This window comes from Trachinotus anak, unplaced genomic scaffold, assembly GCF_046630095.1.
Source record: "Trachinotus anak isolate AG129_WGS33_773 ecotype Australia unplaced genomic scaffold, CSIRO_AGI_Tana_v1 ptg000005l, whole genome shotgun sequence".
Taxonomy (NCBI): domain Eukaryota; kingdom Metazoa; phylum Chordata; class Actinopteri; order Carangiformes; family Carangidae; genus Trachinotus; species Trachinotus anak.
Genome location: NW_027273856.1, coordinates 9976009 through 9993960, shown reverse-complemented (window position 1 = coordinate 9993960; position 17952 = coordinate 9976009). Strand labels below are relative to the sequence as shown.

General features: G+C 43.1%; 1 protein-coding gene across 9 annotated transcripts in view; it reads right to left on the bottom strand.

The window, feature by feature from the left end:
• Positions 1 to 17952, bottom strand: part of ablim2 (actin binding LIM protein family, member 2) — a 117597-nt gene that overhangs the window by 52697 nt on the left and 46948 nt on the right. For all 9 annotated transcript variants that reach the window (XM_071478310.1, XM_071478308.1, XM_071478311.1 and 6 more), the window contains exons 3-5: positions 16342 to 16525; positions 1895 to 2007; positions 1438 to 1564 (exon numbers count right to left, since the gene is read on the bottom strand). In XM_071478310.1, the coding sequence (XP_071334411.1) occupies positions 1438 to 1564; positions 1895 to 2007; positions 16342 to 16525 (424 nt within the window). The remainder of the gene's footprint in view (positions 1 to 1437; positions 1565 to 1894; positions 2008 to 16341; positions 16526 to 17952) is intronic.

Genomic DNA, 17952 nt, shown 5'->3' with positions numbered 1-17952 from the left:
GAGTCGGAGCTCATCGCTAAAGATGAATGGGTTAAAAATATCAGTGGAGACATGCAAAAAGCTGGTCAGCAATTATAGGAAGCGTAATAGCCAATAATGGCTTTTCTATTGATTATTGAGAAGGGTATGAATAATTTTGGACATGCCACTTTTTGTTCAAATATAAATAAAAGCTGAGAAATTATTTTTTCCACAATGATGCCTCTTGTACATTGTCTTATTATCTTCTGGGAGATGCCTGTGTCATTTCCAATCAAGAAGAAACTTGCTAGTTGAATAAAAGTAACTTTAAGTAATTTGCCAGGGGTATGAATAATTTCGGGCTTGACTGTACATTTAACTGCATAGGTAGCAAAACAATGTTACACAGTGCCACTAAATGCAAAAATAAATGTCTAAATTCAAGATTAATAGACAAAAAGTATTGCAACAAGTAAAACATTAGACATTATAGTAAAAAACTAAAATAATGAAAATAGTGATATAAAGGCTTAAAAGTATTAACTTTGTGAGAGTAATTGATTTTTTGGCAACTCGTGGGCAATGGAAACAAGCTTGACATTTACACATACAGCAGTAGTGGAGCAACATCAGACAGTCAGCTAGAGCAACATTACAGGCCACCTGACAAATACGAGACTGACCCTCCTTCAGGTTTATGGAGCTATTGTCATGAAAACAACTGCCTGTTGTTGGCAGAAAGGTTGATGACAGCCCTCAGACAGAGCCAAATCAGCAAAACTGTGGGTGGTCAAGCCAAAACAATGAGCTGAAAGAAGCTCATTGAGCTTTTTTTTGCTGCAAACAGCCAAGAGAGTGAACCAAAACTATAGATTCAGTTGTAGCCTAAACCTAACCACATGCAGGACTAGACATAGAGAAATGGGATATTGCAATCACAGTATATGCTGCACAGCTTTGGCCACCATATATGTTTTCCCTGTGGGGAATTATAATAAAGTTGATATATATGCTTTACCTGTGGGGAAAACATACCCTTAAAGTATCCTGATGCTCACGTCAGTGCAGTATTCATTTATTAAATATTAATTTCTTAATGACCTTCAAGCATTCTTGGCCTAAACAAATACTTAACTAAATAAAAGATATATATATAGATAGGATATATAGAATATAGATTAAGATAAGAATTAAGACCAGAGTGTGTGTGAATGCTTTTCCTATATTATTTTAAATTAAATCCCGAGCACCAGTTATCCCTTTGTTTAGAAAGCAGTGATCTAAACACTAGTCACATGACAATAAAGGGGAATGTCTGCATTAAAGGCACTTGACAATAGGTACAATAATGGGAAGGAATGTGACATCCAACAAGCTCACAACAAGCTAAAATGCAGGACAACATGCCATAGAGATAATAGCTTTAAAGATGTATTGTAGCTTTCGTGCTTCATTTCCAAAGCCAGACGAACGTACTTGCTGATGTACTCGGCATTGAGCACCTTGTTGCAGACTTTACACTTGAAGCATCCCAGGTGCCAGTGCTTGTCCAGTGCTACAAGAGACTGTTCATTCTTAAATTCCTTTCCACAGCCACAGCAATCTACACACAGAACAGACAGATAAAGGAGAAAGAGATAAGATTTGATGAGAAATTACACTTAAGTTGACCTTCTCTGAGTGGAGTGGTTACCTGCATAGTAGTCATTTAATTGAGTAAAAGAAGAAAAAGAACACTGAACATTTTAGTTTCCTGAGAAGGGAAATACTTGATACAATTTAAGAAAGTGCCAATTTAAGGGATGGAACAGAAAATTACAGTAGTAAGTAGTGTAACAAAGCAAAGGTTGCAAGGGGAAAAAGTTTACTTTTGGCATCATTTATACTTTTATATAAGACAGAGAAGAGATGCAGACATAAACAGAATACTGACTGTGGACAGCCTGTATGGGTGCAGGGCTGTTGGCAGGCAAAGGCTGGGTACACTTTTGGCAGATACACTCCTTCCCATTAAATGTCACTCGGTCGCCGGCTGGGAATGGCTGTCTGCAAACAAATAGACAGAACATCAGACTAGGGCTCTGACTGATAGGGTTTGTACTAAGGATTCGGTTCCAAAAATCCTCTGAAACGTCATCATGGGAAAAAATAACTTTATTAAAAGGCATATAAAACCGATGTAATTGCAAATGATGAGTAATTTGAAGTCTGGAAGTCTTTAAATTCAGCAATCACAATCACTTGAGATAGTGACACACAATTAAATAAGATGTTTAGGGCATCTGGTGATCATCTGAACAAGTGAAGTTTAAGCCACATTCAAGTGACAGTTATTTGACATGGTACTTATCCATTGTCACTGCTGCTCAGAAATGAACAAATTACTTCATTGCCATCCATTACCAGCTAAATACCCTTTAGAGGCAAATGCCACTGTAATACTTAAGAGACATTTACAAACACAATGAAACAATGTTAATGTCTCTGGCTGTGCACACTGCTCAAACACAGCTGCTGTCACCACGTCATGCCCAGAAGGAATGATGATTCCTTGGCAGAGTAAGACTGTTTCACATGTGCCACTTTCTACAATTTGAAGATGGGATATTGGAGCTGCTGTTTCAGCCAGGTACTGAGGAAAGAACACATCCATGCAAAATGAGAGAGGTAAGATTATAGGTTATTCATGTCTAAGCAGTCAAACAGTTGATTTTTTAAGGTTTACATATGGAGTCTTTCTCATTAAAAAAATTATTTGTATACCTTGGTCTTCCTGTTGTAATCTGTAAATACTGCCTCCATCTAATCTGCCATGTTTCTTAAGTAATTTCTAAAGACTTAATTTAATTGTTGTTATTAATAAAAATAGTTCAAAATATAAGGGAAATTGAATGTATAAACAAAAGTATTAATTTGTTCTCATAATCTCAATATTTTCCATGTGTAAATTACAACACGTTTCAAAAAAAGTTTAGACACTGAAAAATGTAAATAAAAACTGAATACGATGATGTGCAAATCTTGTAAATCCATATTTAATTGGAAATAGAACAAAGACAACATATCAAATGTTGAAATAAATACATCACAACTAATTAGATTAATTGGCAATAGATCATTAAAATGATTGGGTATAAAAAGAGCCTCCCAGAGAGGCAGAGTCTGCGTGGACAAATAGTGCAACAATTTAAGAATTATGTTCCTCAAAAAAAATTCCAAAGAATTTGTGAATTTCAGCATCTACGGTTCATAATATCATTAAAATATTCTGAGAATCCAGAGAAATCTCTGTATGCAAGGGCAAGGCCGAAAACCAGTATTAGATGGTCAGGATCTTCGGGTCCTCAGGTGGCACTGCATTAAAAACAGACATGATTCTATAGTGGAAATTACTGCATGGGATCAGGAACACTTCTGAAAACCATTGTCTGTGAACACAGTTCTCCACTGCATCCACAAATGCAGGTTGAAACTACCATGGAAAGAAGAAACCATATCTAAACATGATCCAGAAATGTTGCTGACTTCTCTGTGCCCAAGCTCATTTAAGATGGTCTGAGGTGAAATGGAAAACTGTCCTGTGGTCTGACGAATCAAAGTTTCAAATTATTTTTGGAAATCATGGACGCTACGTCATCTGGGGCTACAGAGGGCGGGGGCTTACACATCTGGGTAGGCACCATGAATGCTGAACGGTATATACAGGTTTTGGAGCAACATATGTTGCTATCCAGACAATGTCTTTTTTAGAGAAGGCCTTGCATATTTCAGCAAGACAATGCCAAACCACATTCTGCACGTATTACAACTGCATGTCTCCATAGTAGAAGAGTCTGGACGCTAAACTGGCCTGTCTGCAGTCCAGACCTGTCACCCATTCAAAACATTTGGCGCATCATGAAACGAAAAATATGACAGAGGAGACCCCAATCTGTTGAGCAGGTGAAATCCTATATGAGGCCAGAGTGTGTTGTTAAAAGAAGAGATGATGCAAAACAGTGGTAAACATGCCCCTATCCCAACTTTTTTGAAACATGTTCAAATTGTGTTCAAATTCAAATTGAACATATATTTTTAATAAATCAGTTTCAACATTTGATATGTTGTCTTTGTTCTATTTTCAGTTAAATATGGGTTTACATAGTTTGCACATGATCACATTCTGTTTTTATCTACATTTAACACAGAGTCCCTACTTTTTGGAAACGGGGTTGTAGTTTAGCTTCATTTGTTCAATATGTGTCATTGTAATGAGTCAGTCTCACAAAGCAGTCATCAATCACACAGACAGACTAATTAAAACAATCACAATTATTATAAAATTATCAAGTAAACCTTTATGGTACATTAATGTAAGGTGAATCATACAGCAGTCATCCCTAGTTTGGGATTGGTACAGGACATGTTAACCTAGCTTGTGACATGGTGTCATGGTTTTTGGGCTTCTGTAGGTGTTCAATGTGACTTTTGTTGGACAATCTGCTTTCTAGATTTCTAAGTATTTATTATGTTAACTGTATCAATAATTATTTTTACTGAACACGTGTATCAGTATAGTAACATGAAACCTCTTGTAAAGTGCATAGATTTTGTCTTTTTGGAGTTTAGACCAAGCTTTACATTTGTAAAACACCTGGAGAAGGCCTGGTCTGGGGTAGCACCGATGGCATACAAGATGGTTATCATCTGCATAGAAGTGTTCACTGCAGTACAGAGTTGAAAAAAAAACTTTTTATATATGTATTCATAAAAAGCAGGGGGGCTAATATTGGTCCCTGTGGGACACCATAATCAATAATTTTACCAACTATTTTTTTACAATTGATTATTCTATTTATCATTCTATTATTTCTATTTTTATTTTCCTTTTTTTCCCTTTCTTGAAAATGACTTCATTTGGATGACATTTGTTGTTTTTTCTTGATACATTATTACATTGATGAATATGTAATTCAATCCGTGTTAATAGTTAAATTCAGTCAAACAGTATGTAGAGAGACAGGTGTGAATTAAAACATGTATTGCAGCTGCAAGTGGATTATAAAGTAGCAGTAGTATTTGTAAAAAAAACAGACTGTAAACAAAAGCTGTGAACAAAGAAGTCGTGAGGTTACACAAAGACACTGTGAAAAAAGTGAACATATTTTATACACATACACACATTTCACAAATACAAATCTTTTCTACACATGTACAAACTTAAATTTCTCATGCTAATTTATTTTACAGGTTTATAAAGGTTGATTACAAACTTTATTTGTGATTATCACTTACAAGCTCAATGTCTTTTTGATCCTAATTTGACCCCATTTACTATTGATGATCAATACAGTACTGTCACCATGAGACACTCACAGAATTGAGTCTGATGTTTCATCTCAAACAGCATTTGCTCTCTGTTAGCCTAATTTTTATATTCCTCACAATAAGCCTATGTGTTTGGCCACCACAAAAGTGATATTTGTTATCAGTGGAGTAGAAGAGTTTCATGATCACATTACAAACCTCATGTGCCACACCGGAACATTCTGATCTGAGGTTCAGCATCACACACACACACACACACACACACACAGATTTTTGTCAAACATGAGCTGTGTGGACACTTAACTTAAATCTAACCCTAACCCTAATGATATTTTTAAAACAAAATTTGTCCTCAGAACCATACAAAGACATGCACACACAAAGGACATTTAACACTAGCTATGGGACTGGGCTAAGTGGCTGCACTGACTGACCACACACTTAAAATTCCTGCCTGAGAGAGGCTGCTATTACGTGTCTAGGCCTCAGGGACAATGATGGTAACACACACCACACACACACACACACACACACACACACACACACACACACACACACACACACACACATGGCTGGAAACAGGTGAAGGTGTTTGTATGACTTGAAGTGGCACATCTTCATGTGCTTTCCTATATTTGTACATGTTTATGTATTATGGCTTTTGGTACTTGAAAATTACACCTACATGTTGCCATGCTGTTGGTAATGTGTGAACCATAGAGTGAATCTATCATTTGTCTGCATCTATCATTATCTTCCCCCTTGTGTGATTCCATGCTTAGACTGTTAAGTTATTTTCTGTTTTTCTGTTCTTTTTGACATTACTTTTCCTTGTGTTTGTTGGTTGTTTTGCTCCCAGTTCTTGTGTTTTCTGCCTTCTGTGTTTGCCTTCCCCAACCCCAATTAGTTTCAACTGTTCCCAATTACCCTAGCCTTCCTTTTGAATTTAGTCAGCTTTGTCAGTTTTGTTCCTGCGTTTGTTCCCCAGTGTTTTTGTGCCTGCAACCTGCTTGTGTTTCTTGTTCAGTTCCCTCATATTTCCCAGAGACTTTCGAATTTGGATTAGTTTTCAACAGATGGGAGTTGTTCTCTAGCCCTGCACCTCAGCCCCAGACTCCCAGGCTCCCAGGTACCAGCTCCCAGCTACCAGCCCAAACCTCATGTTTCCCAATCAGCTAGCATCAGGCAAGCTAGTCAGCCTGTTGCCCAAACAGCTAGCATTGCCTCATATGGAGTTCCTGTTGCCATGGCGCCGCGGATGGCTGCCTCGGTGTGTTGGTGCGCACTTTTTTGCCTTATTTTCTTTATAAATTCAGTTTCTGCCTTGGTTTCCGGAGCTCTTTCACCAGAGAAGAGCTCATTAACATCAGAGAAACAACTCCAGAGGATTTTCTCCACCTTTCTCAACTCTCCTGTGGAATTATTGGACATTTTGGTGCACTGACCGTTGCTCTCGCAGTGAAACGCCAGAGGAGAGGAAAACGCGCCGGTGCGCTTGCGCGTCTCCGCCGGCGCGGACTCCGCACACCGCTCCCAGGTATCTTTCTCTCCAACGTGCGTTCACTGCCCAACAAGCTGGATTAACTTCAGCTACTGGTGCAGAAGAGCAGAGAATTTTCTTCATCTGCCGTCCTGTGCTTCACGGAGACGTGACTGTGTGGATCGATTCTGGACTCTGCGCTGGAGCTGGCCGGCTTCCAGCTCTTCAGAGCGGATCGCGACACAGAGCTGTCCGGCAAAACGAAAGGTGGAGGAATCTGTTTTTATGCCAACAGTGGCTGGTGCAGAGACGTGACAGTGATGCTGCAGCACTGTTCTCCTGACCTGGAGACTTCCATCATAAACTGCAGGCCCTTCTACTCCCCCCGTGAGTTCACCTCATTCATCCTGGTCGGTGTTTACATCCCACCACAGGCCACAGCAGATACTGTGTGTGGAGCGGACCAACCCGGACTCCTTAGTTATTGTCCTTGGTGACTTTAACAAAGGTAACCTCAGCCACGAACTGCCCAAATACAGACAGTTTGTTAATTGCCCGACCAGAGAGGGGAACACTCTGAACCACTGTTACCCCACAATCAGTGGTGCTTATCACGCCGTCCCCCGGGCTGCACTGGGCCACTCGGACCATGTCATGGTCCACCTGATTCCCACATACAGGCAGAAACTAAAACTGTGTAAACCTGTTGTTTACAAGAACCTCCAAGAACCTCCAATTGCACCAATCACCAAAACAAATTCCTTGTATGTGGAAACATACTTGGCAATAAAACTGATTCTGATTCTGATTCTGATATACACAGATGAGAATACTGCACATATAATGAGAATCGGAATATTGCACATAGAGTGAGAATTTGAATATTGCACATAAAGTGAGAACCAGAATTTGCCTGTGTGTTCTTTAGTGCCGTGTTCAGTGTGGTGATGGCTTTCGGGTTAAAACTGTTCATAAGTCTATTTGTGCTTGCTTTGATTGATCTGTATCATTTTCCTGAGGGCAGGGGGTGAGAAGAGTCTTTCAGGATGCAGGATGCCTTCTGTAGGCAGCAAGAGGTGTAGATGTCATCCAGGGCAGGCAGACGTGTATTTCTGATTTTCTGGACTGTGTTAATGACCCTCTGCAGGGCCTTCCTGAGCTGCTGCCATACCACACCAGGATACCACAAGTCAATATACTTTCAATGGTGCAGCAGTTGTGCTTTTTTAACAAGAGTGTGTGTGTTGGTAGACCATGTGAGATCATCTGAAATGTGTGTGTCCAGGAACCTGAAACTGGAAACTCTCTCTCCTGTCTCTCCATTTATGTGCAGTGGTGGACGGTTGTCCTCCTCCTTCCTGAAGTCAATCATCAGTTCTTTTGTTTTTTTGGTGATGAATGTTATTCACTGAGCACCAGTCTGTCAGCCTCTGTACCTCCTCTCTTTAAGCAGACTCGTCGCCCTCAGTGATCAGGCCCACCACTGTTGTGTCATCTGCAAATTTTATGATTGTGTTTGTGTGATGGATTGATACACAGTCATGGGTATATGGTGAGTAGAAGATGAGGTTCAGCACATAGCCCTGTGGAGTCCCTGTGCTGAGAGACAGAGTAGAAGAAAGGTGAGGGCCCATCCTGATGGCTGGTTCGTAAGAAAGTCACAGCACAGTCTCTAAGAGCCCGTCCTGGCATGCCATTCAGGCCAGCTGATTTCCGTACATTGATCGTACAGGATGTGTGTGTGACCTCAGCAGTCTGTATGATGAGTCTCTGGCTGTTGGATCAGTGGTCATGACAGTCTCTGTGCCCCCACCTCGTAGTGGCCGAAGAAGAGATTGAGCTGCTCTGTCAATGAGGCACTGCTGCTGATGGTCAGGTTGAATCGGAATCAGAATAGCCTTTATTGTCATTATACCTAGTACAACGAAATTTGAGCATTGCTCCCTTGGTGCAAACAATGCTAATTAAATAAAATAAATAAGAACCTAAAGAGAACACAAGAATTAAAAATAGAGGAGGTATAAAAAGGCAAGTGATATGCAAAGATATATTTACACGTGGTATGAATGAAACCCGATTATTGCACTTTAGGCCCAGTTTTATTGCACAGGTAATTGGAAGTTATGTAGTGTGATCGACCAGTCATCCGGATTTCTTTTTGTCTTTGTTGACTGCAGTGATAGCCCTCGGGAAGAAGCTATCCCTGAGTCTGTTTGTCCTAGTTTTGTGTGACCTGTACCTTCGGCCCGACGGTAACAGGTCAAACAGGTGGTTACCGGGGTGGGAGGGGTCCTTGATGATGTTTCCAGCTCTGCTCAGATAGCGAGAGTTGGCAATGTCCTCCAGGCTGGGCAGAGAGCAGCCAGTGATCTTCTGGGCTGTGCAGACGACCCTCTGTAGTGCTCTCCTGTCAGCTGCTGAGCACCCCGCGTACCACGCTGTGATGCAGTACGCCAGGATGCTCTCTGTGGTGGCTCTGTAGAAGGTCACCAGCAGCCTCTCCTCCAGGTTGTTCCTCCTGAGCACTCTCAGGAAGTGGAGACGCTGCTGGGCCTTCCTCACCACCGCCGAGGTGTTCGCAGTCCAGGAGAGGTCGTCGGATATCTGCACACCCAAGAATCTCATGGTGTGGACTCTTTCCACACAGTCCCCGTGGATGTAAAGTGGGGCCGGGTCCTCTCCGCCCTTCCTGAAGTCCAAGATGAGTTCTTTAGTTTTTGTGGTGTTCAGTTGGAGGTTGTTTACCGAACACCACACAGTCAGTCTTTTGACTTCATCTCTGTAGTTGGACTCATCCCCTCCTGAGATGAGTCCAACTACGGTTGTGTCGTCTGCAAACTTTATGAGGGTATTTGAGAGATGTGTCGGGGAGCAGTCGGATGTGTAGAGTGTGAACAGTAGGGGACTCAGAACACATCCTTGTGGAGAGCCGGTGTTGAGTGTGATGGTGCTGGACAGGTGGGGGCCAAGTCTGACAGTCTGTGAGCGGTTTGTCAGGAAGTCCTTAATCCAGAAGCAGATGGGGGTGGAGAGGCCCAGGTGGGACAGTTTCTGGATCAGGATCTCCGGGATGATGTTGTTGAAAGCCGAGCTGAAGTCCAGGAAGAGCATCCTCACGTAGCTGCCCGGGTGCTCCAGATGACTCAGTGCGGTGTGGAGCGCTATGGTAATAGCGTCCTCGGTGGATCGGTTTGCCCTGTAGGCAAACTGGTGGGGGTCCAGAGTGGGAGGCAGACAAGTCCAGATGTGCTGAGAGACCAGTTTCTCGAAGCACTTCAAGACCACAGGCGTAAGTGCAACAGGCCTGTAGTCGTTGGGGCTATCCACTGCTGTCTTCTTGGGGATGGGGATGATGGTGGAGGTCTTGAGGCAGTGTGGAACGATGGCCAAAGACAGGGACAGGTTGAAAATTGTGGTGAACACTCCCGCCAGTTGGTCCGCACATGCTCTAAGCACCTTGCTGGGTACTCCGTCAGGTCCGGTCGCCTTCCAGGGGTTCACTGTCCTAAGCACATGTCTCACTTCCTGCTCCTGAAGTGTCAGTGTGCTAGTGCTGACGGGGGATGGGGGTGATGCGACAGCTGAGGGCCTGACCGCCTCGAAGCGGGCAAAGAACTGGTTCAATTCTTCTGCCAGCGAGGCGTCGGTCTTAGCCGTCGCCTGGTTCTTGCTTCTGTAGTTTGTAATGTGGTTTATCCCCTGCCACATCCTTCTAGGGTTGTTTTCAGCAAAGTGGTCTTCAATCCTTTTCCTGTAGGCCGCCTTGGCTTCCCTGATGCCTCTTTTCAGGTCTGCCCTGGCCTCGCTGTACACTGCTTTGTCCCCTGACTTGAAGGCAGTGTTGCGTTTTCTCAGGAGGGATTGCACTTTACTGCTCATCCAGGGTTTTTGGTTCGCAAAAACCCTGACCCTTTTGTTGACGGTGACAATGTCAACACAGTTCCTGGAGGTTTTGGCTGGAGAATAAGTCCCACACAGTTGTGGAGAAGCAGTCCTGTAGCTGAGAGAGGGCTCCTTCAGGCCAGGTCCTTACTGTCTTTCTCTCAGGTTTTGTTCCCCTCAGCAGGGGGGTGTAGGTGGGGGTGAGGGACATGCAGAGGTGATCAGATCCAGCCAGGTGGGGGAGGTGTGTGGCTTTGTATGCATGTTTGATGTTGGAATAGACATGATCCAAAGTGTTTTTCCCTCTGGTGGCAAAATCCACAAACTGGGCGAATTTGGGTAGCACAGTTTTTAGGCACGCTTGGTTGAAGTCACCGGCAGCAATAAAAACCGTGCCAGGATGGGCGAGCTGCTGTTCGTTAATGGTGTTGAACAGGAGGCTGAGAAGCGTGCTAACGTTAGCATCCGGTGGGATGTAAACAGCTATCACAATGACTACCGTGAACTCCCTCGGGAGATAAAAAGGTCTGCTAGAGACTGCCAGAACCTCTTAATCCGGAGAACAGTGTGTGTCAATGATCCTGCTGTTACAACACCACTCGTTATGAACGTAAACACAGAGCCCCCCTCCTCTACTCTTACCCGAGTCCCGGTTCCTGTCTTGCCGGTGTAGCGTGCGGCCTGCTAGCTCGACTGCAGCATCAGGAATCTGCGGGTGAAGCCACGACTCCATGATAAGAATAATGCTGCAGTTCCGCACGAAGCTCGTCGTGGCCATCTGTAGCTCCAGTTCGTCCATTTTGTGGGTAATAGATCTCGCATTCGAGAGGAAGAGGCTCGGAACTGCTGGCTGGTGTGGTTGTTTACGTAGCCTAGCAGCTGAGCCCGACCGGCATCCCCGTTTGTGCTTCCTCTCTCTCCTCCGCCTCCTGCGTTTGCTGGGCGGGCTGACCATCCACGGAGACCCCGGCAGTCTCGCTATGTCCTCCGGGATGTTGTGTCTACATTGGTAGTCGTCAGAGACGAACGAATTGTGCCTGGAGCACAGGCCAATTAGGTCCTGACGACTATATGTGACTGCGTCGTTCGGAAGAAAAAGTGCACTCAAAAGAAACAATAAAAACAAGCACCAAACTGGAGAGCTGAGAGCCGCTGCACCCGTGCGCGCCGCCATCTTGAACTTTGGTGTTATTATTTTGATGTGTGATATGACCTATGCCATGCCATGTGCGCCGAGGGTCTGAGTTTTCAAAGTGGCTCTCAATTCTTTGATTGTAAGCTGCATTGGAATCTCTGATACCCTTCTTCAGGTCTGACCTGGCTACTCTACTGCTCAGTATTGCTGCACTGGAGCGCCATGTTGCAGGCCTTAAGCAGGAGTTGGACTTCTTTTTTAATCCATGGTTTACTGTTTGGGAATACACAGATGCATTTTGTGGTGGTGATGTGGTGGTGTCCTTCATTGTATGAGCTCTACATGGGCTCCCAGGTGTTACTGTAGTTCACTAGTTACTCTGTAACCCCATTTTCATTGTTGCGGTTTGCGTGTGCCATTGGACCAGCAGCTTCTCTGCCTTCTCCCTGGATGTTTAGTTGGTTAAAGGACAGTCCACACCATCCCATCCCTCCCTTTTCCACAGCCACCTCTGGCTGAGATGACCCCAAGGGCAGGCTGAGCACTAGTCGGCTATCTAGATGGACCCGCTCTGTCAGAATCATCACTGTTTAAGTACTGAAGCATCTCCAAGCCCATAGCAGATAATGAATAGAATAACACAAAATTCTGTGCGGTCAATATGACCGTCTATGGCCAAAATAGGTAAAAATTATCACATATTTTCATTGCCTTTTGTGTAAGCTATATGAAAATGATTTTAAATGAAAATATAGACACTTTTAGGAAAAGTCAGGAACCAGCAGTGCTGTATTTTAACAAAGTTATTACACATGTACGTTTCAAAACAGTCAAAATGACCACCAAGGCTGTTCTAGTGTTAAGTTTGCTTGGTTGAAATCATCTGCAATAACAAATATTTCATCTGGGCGGGCTCTCTGTTGTTTACTGATAGAATAGAATTCTTGTGGCATATAAAAGGGGTGGTATCTTATTGATAAATGCTCAAGAGAGCGGTGACTGTCAACAGTCTTTACGTTTCTGTACCAGTTGTTGTTCTTATATACACAGAGCCCTTCCTTTCTGCTCTTACCAGAGTCCATGTTTCTGTCGGAGCAGTGTGTTGCATTGCCTGCTAGCTGTATAGCCTTTTCTGGGATTGTTGGGTTGAGCCCTGTTTCTGTGATGATCATAACACAGCAATCCTGTATGTTTTATGCTGCATGGATATAGTGAGTTCCAGCTCTTCTATTTTGTTGGGAAGTGACCTTACATTTGAGATATAAAGGCTTAGCAGTTGTGGTTTGTGATGGTGTCTTGCTGGTCTTGCTTGTGTTCTGGCTGGGCACTCTTGCTTGTATTTCCTCTCTCCACCGCCTTCGTCACTTCCCAGCTGGGATGGTAATCCACTAGCTCCGTCGGGATGCCGTGTGCAGGTTACCCGATCAGATCACAGCCACTGAAAATCAGACCAATGCTTAACAGTTCGTGTTGGCTATATTTTCTATCCACTGTCCAACGTTCCTGAGCCTCCGTTGCCCAGCACCATGACTGACATCCAGCCAGGCCCTCACCCTAACTTGGCTGTCCCCACAGATGTGCCTGTTCCTGCATTTGGAGTCCCAGCTAACATCTTGTCAGCTCTAGTGTCTGCTCATTGCCATCCCTGCACACAAAGCAGTCGCAGTCTAGACTGTTCTCGTTTGTGGGTCGCTGATGGTGGAACAAACTACCAAATGCTATCAGAGCAGACATGTCCCTCTCTATGTTCAATAATATCTTGAAGACTTATCTCTTCTGAGAGTACCTCCTCTCCTAACAGCTCTAATGCCCTAATATGCCTAATTAGCACCTACCATACACTTTCTGTACACTTCTATACTTGATCTCCTTGTACTCATTGAATAGATGTTTCACTCAGTACTTACAACAAGGTCTCATACTACACTTGCTTTCAGAATTGTCACTCACTGGTAAGTTGCTTTGGATAAAACCATTTGCCATGTGAGTAAATGGGAATGTACATGTAAATGTAGTGTTCTGGGTCAGCCATCGTCTTGCAGTTCCTGAACCAGATGTCCTGGCCAGTGTCCTCTCTGTTCCTGAGTCACCTGCCCTGGCCGATATTTCGTTCTTTCTGCCATCCTGGCGACCCCAAATCTGCAGCCATTCTGGCTGAGGTCTCATCAGTTCAGGAGGCTATTGCTGAGTTGGTTGACATAAAATCTTTTCTTCTGTTGTCCAGCCAGTGGCCCAGCTGACATCTGCTCTTGATCTCCAGTCAACTAGTTCCCAGTGGGCAGCCTGGCTGACAACTGCTCCTGATCTACAGTCAGTGACCCAGGCAACATCTGCTGCTAGTTCCCCGTCAGTGGCCCAGCTGACATCCATCCGACTCATGCTCTTGATCTCCAGTCAGCGGTCCAGTTGACTTCTGGTCCTGATATCAATATGGACACCATTGTGTGGATTTACCTGGCTTCACTGCAGTACGAGTGGAGAGAGACTCCCGATCAAGTGTAAAGAACAAAGGTGGATCCACCTTTATTCTCTCTTTATAAGGATCTGCTGGCAGGATATTAAAGGATATTAAACTGTTGGCAGTCAGTCTTAGACCTTACTATGTACCGAGGGCATTCTCTCATTGTCGCCATTGTTGTTTCCATTCAACCACAGGTAGAGCCTGTAGTCATGTGTGACCTCATTCACAAAATTGTAGTGAGAGTACAGACCCAGCACCTTGATGCATTCATTGCAATATCTGGTGTCTTCAACATGAGCTGAAGAGATTAAAGCAGGCAAGGCAAGAGAAAAGTGTAGAAGGGGATGTTGACCATCACTGGCTACATAGAGAAGAACAGCCAAGCAACATCAGGGGATGTGGACAAGGCCAATGAGTTCAATCAATTCTACAACAGGTTTGACACAACCTCACCTGTTCTCTCTCCCACCGCTTCAGCTGCAGCTTAAACTACAGCATCTCCTTCACATTGCTGCAACCCTGACACTGCAGCTGCATCTCACTGGGTTCAAATCTTCTGTCCTTTGTCCAGATGAGGTGAGGAGGGAGCTCAAGAAGCTACATCCTGGAAAAGCAGCCGGCCCAGATGGTGCATGCCTGAGGCTGCTTAAGGACTGTGCAGCCCAGCTAGTTGAGCTTCTCAAGAGGATCTTCAATTTAAGTCTGCAAACACAGAGGGTCACGGTCCTGTGGAAAACATCATGTCTTGTTCTGACACCTAAAGTGGGGTCACTGGCCAAGATAAATGACTACAGACCAATGGCTGTCACATAACACATCATGAAGACCCTTGAGCAGCTGCTTTTCTGCCTTCTGAGGCCACAGGTTGAACATGCACTAGACCCCCTCAGTTTGCTTACAAGAAAAATATTAGAGTGGATGATGCAATTCTTTACAGACTCCACCATGCCCATTCTTACTTAGATGAGCCAGGTGGTTACATGAGGATTATGTTCTTTGATTTTTCAAGTGCATTTAACACCATCCAGCCACCCATTCTTAAAGACAAGCTTAAAGGGTTTGGGGTGGATCCTTCCTTCACATCTTGGATTGTGGATTACCTGACAAGACGACCACAATATGTCAGGCTTGGTAACTATGCCTCAAGGAGAGTGGTGAGCAGCACTGGGACTCCAAAGTGGACTGTTCTGGCTCTGTTCCTGTTCACCCTGTATTCATCAGACAGACAACTTTGAGTCTTGCTACATCCACAAATACTTGAATGACACAGTATGAGGGGCGTGCATCAGGATGCCAAGCCTGATCCTGCGTCTGCAGTCCCAGCTGACATTTTACCAGTTCCTGAGGCTCTTCCTAAGTCAGCCGACATCATGTTGCCTACATGATGTTGGCCTCATTTGGGTATGGTGTAAGGTGTAAGGTATAAGTAATGATGTATGGATTATTTTAAAAAATCTGTCTGAAGTATTTTTGTAAGTGTTTTGCTTTGCTACATTTCATGTTGAAATTGTTACAGAGTAAAAACAAAAGTCACACGATGAAGTTATGGTTAACTGTGAGAATGCGATAAATGAAAAGAGTCAAATCAGCAGCTGCAGCAGAGAATAGTCTGCTGATTAATCCATTGCCCTGTGGCTACATCGAGTATTGCTAAATCAAACACACCTGCCTGTTGCGTGACAAACAGGTGCATACCAGCTCTGTATAATGCTAAATGCCAAAATATGATGTGGATCCTACAGTTATGACTTTTACATTCACTTCCATCAGTGAAGTGAGCACCACCTCTCTACTGTTTTGGTAATCCATGTTGTGACTGCAGAGCTCACTATTCACAATGTTTGAAAAGTTGGAAGAAGGCAGTGAGAGTGGAATGGTTATACTTTGCATTGACAAATAAACAACAAGCAGAGAAGTTGGATTCATGGCAGATTGTGGAGGACTTCATGGTGCACAAGGCTTTACAGACTTCCTCTATCTGAGTTTTACACAAGTAACATTACATCTACTTGAATAAAACTTCTTTTATGCAACAGTCCTCTTCCTTAAGTACAATTTTCAGTACTCTTTCCATCTCAACATAAATTATATATGGTTTTGGACCCTGTTTCTTACTTGCAGGAGGCACAGACGAAACAGCAGGGGTGGTAGGTTTTGCCCAAGGCAGACACCACCTCTCCCTCAATGAAGTCCTGACAGCTGAAGCAACGAGTCCCATACAGTCGCTGGTAGTCCAGAGTACAGATGTATTCCCCCTGCCGCACGAAGAAGCCTCCCTGGGCCAGTTCACAACCACACACTAGTAGGTAGGGAAGGTGAAAGGGTAGAGAAAGGAGAGAGGAAAAAAGAGAAAGAGCAGTAAGGTTTAGAAACATTTATCTTTAACTTTGTTTTGTCTAAAATACGAGAGTGCTGTCTTACCATATCACTTGAAGTTATATAACTTCAAGTTATATGTTAGCACGTTGACATTAGCTCAAAGCAACATTCTGTCTGTCATGGCTTTAGACTCTTGTTTGTTTGTGAAGTAAACCCTCATAATAGTGTTTTTGTCCCTTTTTTCTTATTTTTAGTTCTTTTGTATAGTTCAACATTTGGGAAAGATGCTCATTTGCATTCTGGCAGACAGTTTTGTGATTAGATTGATACCACTCTCATATCTGTCCTTTCAATGTGAAGCCAGGAGATGGTTAGCTTATCTTTGTCCAAAGGTAATACAATCTATCTAACAGCAGCTATAAAGCTAATTATCACATCATATGTTGTTTGTTGAATCTGTATTAAAACTGAAGTCACAGTCCCCAGGTGGCAAAAAGTCCAACACATAACCCCAGAGTGCTTTTGTATGGATTAAACTGCTTTCAATGTTTATGCTAAGATAAGTTTAATGTCTTCTGGTAAAAGCATTTTTTTTAACTTTGTTTTTATTGTCTTTTTGTCAATACATCACACAAACAGAAGCACAAACAGATAGAACAAACATAACAGGCGGTCCCATCATGTCCATAGTTGCCCTCACTTAGATGCAGTGTTCATAATACATTCACAAAGTCCTTTTCGAAAGTCCCCACATGAAATTCCATCTATAGCAAACATACTGTAATACAATTATTTCAAATCCATGTAACATCTCAGTTTCTTCCAATACCTATTAACCTTCTCCATATTATGTCTCAGTGAAAATGTAAATTTTTCCATGTTATGGATTTCTTTTACTATTTCTATTCCTTCTAAGATTGTCTGGCACTCCTTGCTCAGCCATTACCTGGTTATTGTTTTTTTGCTGCTTGCTTATAGTATTTATAATAAATGTCTATCTTGTTTACTCATTCCAACTGGTATGTTTCCTAGGTATATAACAATGAAATTAAGATCAAGCTGTAAATTGATAACTGATTTGATTGCCTTTATTATGTCTACCCAGTCTGAAATAATTTTAGGGCACTGCCAGAATATGTGGAAGTGGCCAGCAGACATATTTCCACACCCTCTCCAGCACTGTCCGTGTTCTGGACTGTTAGTCTGTAAACATTTTGTTTTTGGAGTTATGAAGAACCTTAAGATGTTTTTCTAGGTGAACTTCCTCCACAGGCGTGAGCTAGAGGTAGTAGACTGTATCCTGCAAATCTTTAACAAGTCGTCTTCCGTTAACTGTATGTAAGCTTCTTTCTCCCATCATGTTTTAATATACATTGTGGAAAGATCCCTATCAATTTGTAAAGTGGA